Source organism: Alexandromys fortis, unplaced genomic scaffold (assembly GCF_014885135.2).
Source record: "Alexandromys fortis isolate MF-2015 unplaced genomic scaffold, M_Fortis_MF-2015_v1.1 scaffold_115, whole genome shotgun sequence".
NCBI lineage: Eukaryota > Metazoa > Chordata > Mammalia > Rodentia > Cricetidae > Alexandromys > Alexandromys fortis.
In genome coordinates, this window is record NW_026067989.1 from 450,310 (window position 1) to 459,570 (window position 9,261).

General features: G+C 44.6%; 1 protein-coding gene across 5 annotated transcripts in view; it reads right to left on the reverse strand.

Moving 5' to 3' along the window:
* The window catches only part of Kif16b (kinesin family member 16B), a 252,088-nt gene extending 249,539 nt beyond the window's left edge, over positions 1–2,549 (reverse strand). For all 5 annotated transcript variants that reach the window (XM_050159551.1, XM_050159548.1, XM_050159549.1 and 2 more), the window contains exon 1: positions 2,416–2,549. In XM_050159551.1, coding sequence (XP_050015508.1) covers positions 2,416–2,462 — 47 coding nt within the window. In that variant the 5' untranslated portion in view covers positions 2,463–2,549. The remainder of the gene's footprint in view (positions 1–2,415) is intronic.
* Between the last annotated feature and the right edge of the window lie 6,712 nt (positions 2,550–9,261).

Consider the following 9,261-nt stretch of genomic DNA (forward strand, 5'->3'; position numbering starts at 1 on the left):
CGCATGACTTTGGTTACAATTTTAACAAATCTCCTGTGTTTCTATATTCTCATTGTTACAACAAGAAAAATTCATAAGCAACACCATGCTTATAAACACATCTTTGTAAATAAAAACCCCGATCCATATATTAAATACGTAAAACAAATGAAGCTACCAGGGCAGTGGTAAAACCAGTTACTTCCAATCACCACCATACCCTGCAGGACTTATAAATTAGGTCAAATACTTTAGGTTGACATTAGCGTCTCTCTTTCTACTTCACTGCCACTTTCTGGATCACCGGATCCTGAAACTATACTTAGGACAGTTACTGGTACCCTCCCCTCTTAGACCAAGAGCCTCCTCATTTTAGCAACATTTGATACCAACAGCTACCACAGCTTTCAAGGGCCTCCTGCTCCTGTCAGAACAATGTACTGTGCTGGTTCATTTCCATGGCAGCCAGCCCTTCTTCTCCCTGGAACCCTAAAGACAGGCAGAGCCAATCTCGGACTCCCTTTCTCCTCTATAGATTGCCACGTGATAATCCCGGAAGCGTGGAGACTTTACCCGGATCCCAACTGTCTGCTGATCACCTCGAGCAAGAAACATGATGTCCTTGTCCCCACACTTCAAAGAACAAGTTAAATATGCATGCAGCTCTGGCTGTCAGACACTCACTCACTGGACCACACAAATCTGACGGGCTGAGACTGCTCTCAAGCCTTTCCAGCTCTTTGAACAGAACGCTTCAACTAATGACTCTCATGGTCTCCCCCTTTCTTCTCCTTCCCGTGCGACGGAGTTGCCAGATTCTACCAAACCTACCGGGGAAATGCCTTGGTGTATCTACCCTACCTGTGGGTTAGATCATTGCTTCCTTAGCTTCTGTCCCAATCCTGATGCCACCAGAATTACTTGCTGGGCACCAACACCACATCTGCCTGCCTTCTCAGGCATATGGCTTCTGTAATCGTTTCCTGCCTCGGGGGCCTGGACTCAAGGCCTACCCTGAAAAGACACTCACAGCACCCCTCCAGACGGTCCAAGTCACTCAATTTTGCCAATATATCCTCATCCCTCCCTCACTAGACAATGGGCTCCTAGAAGACACTTACCAACACCTCATCTGCTGGCTACTCCAGAACCCAGCATGATGCCGTCCATTTGTCCATTAATAAGAGTTTTCTAAAGTTACCTGATACCATTTTCTAGCACATGTTCATATTACTCCAAAAAAGAACTCTTTATAATGTAAATCTTTACTAAAAAAAATATTTATTTTAAAGCCAACTAAAAGACTTTGGGGTCTATTTATTTTGTATGACTATGTGTGTAAAGAAACAGATACACTCCTGGGACTCACTCTCATACACTCATATACACATCAAATGCCCTAAAAAGTTGTAGAAGTAACTTGAAAATCGCACAAGCAAAACTTCCAAAAGCACCGGTATTTAATGGCTATGTATCAAGATATTTTTTCTACTTGCCAATAGGAAAACAGATTCAAGAGAGACCAGTAAAATCTCTTGACTTTATGATCCTAATCGGCTGTCAGAACAAGCAAACACTGAGCTCTGAAGCTGACAATATGACTCAGAGAGAAAGGCCATATGGTAAGTCAAATGTCCAAGAACTGAAACAGCAATAAACACAAATGCTTTTGTGTGACCTCTGCCCGTCAACTTGGAGGGCATCCACTTAGATGTCCGTCGTTCTCTGAAGCTAAACTCACTGAGAAGTTAACTTTCTGACTATATCGTTCTAAACTGATAAAGAAGTCACTGAAAAGGGTTTCAGAAAGTCAAAAGAGGAGAGTCATGCTGCAAAGCACTACTTTGTAGGAAAATACACTCTAAATGTATTCGCCACTTGTGCCCCCTTAACAGCCTTAGTCAAAAGCCACGTGACTCTCCTTCAAGGAGTCAAAACTTTGTTGAAGTTTCCTCATGCCCCCGTGTAAACCTTAAGAACTGCTAAGTTACTGATTGGGTCCACGTTCATGGGCTGGAAAACCTCTCCGGATTAAAAAGTAGCATGATTAACAGAGACGTCTGAGTTGGCACAAACGAGGGTATGCCTGACAGCTCGGGGAGCCCCTCACACTTCCATGACCTCCCAAATATTTCACTTCACGAACGTGGTCCCTTGGTGTTTTTTTTTTTTTTTTTAAAGGGCGAACAAACTAGCCTCACGTTACTGGGATGGGTACGGTACAGGGAATTTCCCCAGCCTCGCAAACACTTTCCCTCAGAGTCCCCTTTTCAACACAGGAGACCTTTCCTCATCCGGGCCACCACGGCCACTGGCAGGACCAGGAGGCTTAGGGGTTTGTCCCTTTTAAGTCCAGATTGGCCTGTGAGCGGAGCTGGAGACCGGCTGCCCGGGGTTGGGGTGTGGCGAGGTTGGGGGGCGGGCGGCCCCACTCACCTGCGATTCATGGGCCGGACTCTCACGGCCACCTTGACCGATGCCATGGCTCATCACGGCCCGGCCCGCGGGGGCTCCCACCAGGCCTGCACCCCGCGGCCGCCGGCCACTCCAGCAACTGTGCCCGAGCCCCCGCCCACTTCCCTCTCACCCGCCCCTCGGCAGGGGCCGACCAGGAGTTGCTAGGCGGCCACACCTGCCAGGCCACTGAGCATGCCCAGAACGGCTCCGGCCCGCGTGATCCGCGCACCGGGGTTTGGCTGCTGCCCACGGTGCGGAGGGGCGGAGCCCGGAAGCCTGGGCACCGCCTCCTGGGTGGCCTCGCCTAGGAGTCGAAGGCAACCAGCTGTGCTCACCAACTAACTGGCAAAGCTAAACCCTGTCAGGCCCTGAGAAACAAGGAAAAGGAAGATCACTGTATTTAGGATCTTCTCAAGGAATCCGAGGAATTCATTGCCGAAAACGAACTTTGCAACCATTAACATGGGATCTGGCTTTTTTCAGCCCGTGCTAATCAACTCATCTGTCTTGCTGAGAAGCAAACAGTCGTACAATCTTACAGGGGGAACTCCTAGAGACTTCCCTGATTCTTGAGAAAGGTCTAAGCATGTGTTCTGAACCCCACAATTTAAGATACCAAGGAAACAAAGGATCGAGGATGTTTCGGGCAGATAGGAGGAGTTTTTGCATTTTTATGAGTTTGGCGGTTTAACTTTAGTCATAGGGGGACCAAACGTGAGGACCTGTGTGCTCTTTCTTAAGAGTTAAAGCCTTTAGCAGTAATGACCTCTTACCATACTCTCTTGCTATAAATTCATTCATTTGGCCCTGCCATCTTACAACCCTCATCTCCACCTGTGCTCACAAAAACTCAGGCATCAACTGTCTTCTTCCTTCCCCATTCAGGGCAGCTCACGACTTGCAGATCAGCTCTCCTCTGAGACCCTGACGTTCTACCTCTGGACTCGCTGATAAAAGAGTGTAACACAAACGGACTTACACTACCTAGCCCTCGAGGTCTCTAACCCGGTCACCAGAGAACGTTCTACCCTCAGGACCTTCATATCCCCGCTCCCGGGCGTAGGACTCGGGTTCAAAAGGACTCTTCTAGAGAGCTCAGTCGTGATGCTCCCACACTCTCTGCAGAAAGCCAAAGCGGGCTCCCAGTTGTTAGTTCCAGCTACAAAACTAGCTTTGAGTCTTCCAGTCTTGCGTTGGCGGGCGCTCAACTCCGAGGTGGCTGCCTCGCCTGCAGATCTGGAACCCCGAGAGTTTAGAAAATGGACTGAGATGGTATGTCTGCCAACGTATTGTCCACTAGCTCCAGGAACCGTCATTTCATCGGCTTTCCTAGAATCCTACAAGCTAAGTTAGAATCAGAGCGTCCCCTTTGTTCGGGACCCCAACAAAGCCGAGAGGCTACTGCTAGGGTAGCTTAGCAATGGGTGCAGAGTCAACCAATGAAGGGCAGGAAAGCTCGGAGTGCTGGAATAGATGAGCGTGCGCAGTAACAGAAACTGCCGGCTAGCCTAGGCGCCGCGGTTAGCCAAGCAGCTTGCCGCTTTCGCAGTCACAGGCAGGGGCGGAGCCCGCCGTCTATGGGAGCTGTATAGGGACAAACTGTGGGATGTGCTCTGGGGCGGCAAGACTTCAACACCCAGAAAGCCAGTTACAGGTGGAAGACGTCTGTACTCAAGTCAACCGCCGCAAAATCCACCCCACTCTGAAGGACAACAGTGTTGAGCTGTAGTTTACTTGTTAGGCTGATTTCCTGTACCTGATTTTTATTTGCGTTTGGGGTTATACAAGCCGGTCTGTCCACTATTTCCAGCAACCTGCATGTTTATAATCCTCTGCTTCCAGCACATTGCTATTGGACACAAAACAGGCAAGGTGCAGCTGCCCACGGAACCCAATCAGCAGGTCTGCAGATCTTAAATTAGAAGCAGTGAGGTTTTTCACCACAGACCTGATTAAATAGGCACTCCCTTGATTAAGAGAGGGAGAGAGAAAAGAGAGAAGAGAGGAGAGAAGAGAAGGAAAGAGGGAGGGAGGGAGGGGGGGAGGGAGGGAGGAAGGNAGAGAGAGAGAGAGAGAGAGAGAGAGAGAGAGAGAAAGAGAGAATATGCTTGTATGCTTTTATAGTGTAGGGAGGGAGGGAGGGAGGGAGGGAGGGAGGGAGGGAGGGAGGAGAAGAGAGGGAAAGAGAGAAAGAGATAAAGAAAATTACAGAGTGAATGGGGTGGATTTATAAGATAAGGGGCTTGCTCTTCTCAACTTTAGTGAATGCTCTGGTACCTCTTTTGTTTCCATCTTCAGAAATGTTAGACAGACTTCCAGGATTTTACCTACACGGAAGCTTCCTCTGGAACTCAAGTATTGAGGATCTCCAAACCCTGAGCAAAGCATCAGTGTGTATAAGGACACCTGCCAGGAAGGCAGCTGCTCGGAAGAAACACTGAATAATCTTAAAGTCCCTGAACTTGTATGGGGGAAAGAACAAAAACCCGCCTCTTTATAGTCAGCCTTAGAGAAAGGTGCAGCTATTGTAGCAGCTGGGAGTTTGATGATATTAGAAATCACTGATATTTTGTTCTAAACCAAAACTGTTCCAGCTCTCTCAAATTGTTCTTTTATTTTGACTCTGGAATCATGACAATTGTGAAACTGATACTATAACTTGTTATTTAACAAAAGTATATATATGACTTCACTTCATCACGTTTATTTTCTATATTTTGGTTCTTGTATTTCAGAAAAACTGATTTTCTTTAGAGTCCTCTTATATCGTATATTTTATGGACTTGAAAATGTTACTCTGTGGCTGGAGAGATGACTCACCAGTTAAGACAAAGAAGCATTTAGTTGCCAGCACCTATACATCTGGCAGCTCACAACCACCTGTTGCTTCACTCCAGGTGATCCAATATCCTGTTCATATGAACAGGGGTGTGTGTGCACATGTGTGCACAAACACACACACACACCGACACAATTAAAAAATAAATCTTGTTTTTAAAAAGAGAGAATAACACTGTAACCAATAAAGCACATGAATTTGTATAAGCATGTATGTATGGTTTTGTTTGGTTTCTCGTCTTTATTGTTGAACTTCTTCCTGATTATTAAGCAACCTTATCATTTCTGAATAGGTGTCCATGATTGAAAGTCCCTAAGTCTTTGCATCTTCAGTACAGACTGAGAAAGCCTGCAATACCATGTTGACTCCACTTCAAGACATTTGAGTCGGCTGGAGGAAAATATTACAAACACATTAGTTAAACCTTAATGATAAAGGTTTCTGTCTTGCCTGGTCCCACAGCTGTTCATTCCCAAAGAAGCACACAAAGACTTTATTAATTATAAACTGGTTGGCCTATTAGCTCACACTTCTTATTAGCTGTTATATCTTACATTAACCCATAATTCTTGTCTATGTTAGCCACATGACTTGGTACCTTTATAAGTGAGGCATTCTCATCTTGCTTCCTCTGGGTGATAACTGCAGACTGAGCCTTTCCTCTTCCCAGAATTCTCCTATTCTGGTCACCCAGCATGTATTTCCTGCCTGGCTACTGGTCAATCAGCATTTTATTAAACCAATACAAGTGACAAATCTTTCCAAGGTACAAGACCATTGTCACACAGCACTTCCCTTTTTTTTTTTCAAAACAAGAACTCTGAATCTAATCTCCTTTGTAGCTTTCTCCCTCATCATTAGCCATAACAACTTGTAACCAGCACTCTTAAACAAAGACAAACATCCATAATTCATATTTTGGGAATGTGGATGTAGTTTTCTAGTCTACTTCCTACTGATTTGGGGGTGCTGATAATCTTATGGGGGACCTAAAGAAAATTTAGGATTATGGTCAAGTCCTGTCTGGAATATTCTCTGAGGCTAGATTGTCTCAACCAGCAGTATTGAGGCTGTTTTTGATGGAGAACTCAGAGGAAAGTCCAACAGAGGTCCTCTGAAATGTTGGACCATCTGGGCCACCTGCTCCTATCAGAGATTTTTCAGGGGGACTTCCTTGATCAAACCTGATTTTTCTTAACCCAGAAAGAATCCACAGCCTCTCATTTTCTGTAGAAACAAAAGCAAAACCTCTTCTCCAAAGTAACATATCTTTTGACTTAAATTTTGAAGTCAAGAGCCAGGCGGTGGTGGCGCATGCCTTTAATCCCAGCACTCGGGATCAGAAGCAGGTGGATCTCTGTGAGTTCGAGGCCAGCCTGGTCTACAAGAGCTAGTTCCAGGACAGGAACCAAAAGCTACGAAGAAACCCTGTCTCAAAAATCAAAAAAAAAAATATTTGAAGTCAAAGAACTTTTGAAACATATAAGTTGTATTAATCCAGCAACATTTGTAATCAAATGTCTTTTAGCAGCTCTTCCTCCTTTGTTAGCCATCAAACCATTCAAAGACAACACAATAATGTACCACCACACCCAGCTGCTTGCTTGCTTCCTTCCTTCCTTTCTTCCTTCCTTTTTTAGTATTTTATCCTTTTTCTTTTCTCTCCAAAGCCTACATATATTTTAAACACTGTAAACTATTTAGAGTTCTTTTTGGGGGGGAGGAGGGTCTGAATCTATATTTACTGTATAGCGCTCTTTTCTGATCACATGAGTCTTTAATTTGCTAAATAATATGGCTAAGATTAAAGCCATAACTTTGACGGCTGGATCTACCCCATTCCTTAGCTTTCTGAGAGTCTGTCTTCATGATGGAGATACTGGCGGGAGCCATGTTCATTGCCACAACTCTTTAGAGTTTCAAGGTCCCTGCCACCACCAAGAAGTATGCTGTCAGATATTCATGAACACCATTTAAATGTTTGGTGGCAGGGCCTCATAAAAGAGATGCAAGGATTTTGCAGCTAAAGCTGAGTCAGGAAGCTTCTCTGAAATGAGATGCGCTTGCCTCTACCAAACACAGTCCACCCGAGAAAATGCAGCTACCAAGAAGCTGCACTTAACTGTTCTTTTTGTGTCTAGAATTCCTTCCAACTAGGTGGTGGTGGTGCATGCAACAGAAACCAATCTAAGATGGCTGCAAACCAATGAGCAAAAATACTCTCCTGTTTTTCAAAACCTGTTCAATAATATCAGAAACAAATGATAGGCATCAAATGTAAATCCAGCATCATTTCTATTTCCTAAGTTATGAAATTGAAAGGTGTGGTTAGATATCCCAGACATACTACATGTTAAAAGAAAAGGCAATTTGAAATGTGTATCTTGGAGTCTGAAAGAAAACCTAGGCAACAAGGTAACTATAATGATAATCACCCAAAAAAAAAGTCATGCTTAGTAATTTCAGTAAAGCTATAAGCAGGTCACCCTGAATACCAGTTTTCTTTTGTAGAAAAGTGAATGAAGAAATCACAGCAGATTCAATTTAATAGAAGCAATCACCCTAAATTACAGTCATTTTATATACTAAGATGAAAAAGATTGTTTTCAATTGCATGTAACTATACCTACGGTCACAAATAGTTCAGAATTGATAGACTTCATAGAGTTGGTGGTAGCATCTCACCTCCTTAAGAGTAAGAAAACACCCTCCGCCCGCAAAGGGCAAGGGAAGGGTCTCATGGATGCAGACTTTCTGAAGACAGACCTTACAGGCGAGACTGAATTTGAACTGCCAAAATGGGTAAGAAAGGAATTTTTGAAACAAAAGAAATACCTTAGAAAAATTTTCTGAGCTGAGTTCTGAGAAGTTCTCACTTCTCAATCAGTGAGAAAGCCTCTCACTGATGGAATGAAATACAATGTGAAGGTTTAAAATATAATCACACAGAGGATGCAACTCGTGGTAAACCATTGCTTAGCATGTCAAAGGCCCAAATTCTATTTCTAGCACCAATTATAAAAATAGTTATAATTTTCTTCTTGCCCAGCAGGCAACCCTTGCAGTGTCCTTCTAATATGCATCTTCATTGGAGGTGGAATCTGCCAGAGCAAGTCTTCAGAGCTGGTTGTGAAACTTCCTTTGGCTCGAAGAATGCAGTAGAGTTCAATTGCTATGATCTGCAAACTTTAGCCTCAGAAGGACTTGCATACTTCAAAACTCACATGACCCCAGCTACTTTTATGTGGTCAAGTCCAGGGCAGCCTGCTGAATGATCACATGACTCAGTCAAACCCAGTCACAAAGCCAGTAACCAGTCAAACACCGGACTTGTGAAGAAGGCTACCCAAGACCAGCTAGTCCCAGCCAAATTAGCAGCAGATCATGTGATCTATTCAGAGGTATATTTTATCTGAATCTGTCTTTATTGTGTATCTGAAATCATTTTCTGACCAGGAGTGCTTTTTCTTTAAATACTAAGTGGGTATGGCTAAGATCAACACCACAGCCCTGCCTGTTTGCTCCACCTAGTCCAACATGGCAGAGGCATGTTCCCCGTCTCTGTGAGCCATGCTCACCGCCCCAGGTCCAGGGGCACGGCTGGTCTATATCACCATTAAGCAATTAGTAGCAAGCTGCTCACAAACCCTATTTAAGTGCAGGACCTCCCAAAAGAGCTAGAGGTTCATGCTACCAGCACGAACCATGAAGATGGGTCTTAAGGAAGCCATTCAGTTTTTGCTGCTAACACTGAGTCAGGAAGCCTTCTCTTAAAGAAAATGCACCTCTGCTTGCCATCAGCAAACAGAGCCCACCCAAGAAAATGTTGCTCCCAAGAAGCGTTTTCTTTCTTTCTTTCTTTTTTTTTTTTTTTTTTGATTTTTGAGACAGGGTTTCTCCGTAGCTTTTGGTTCCTGTCCTGGAACTAGCTCTTCTAGACCAGGCTGGCCTTGAACTCACAGAGATCCGCCTGCCTCTGCCTCCCG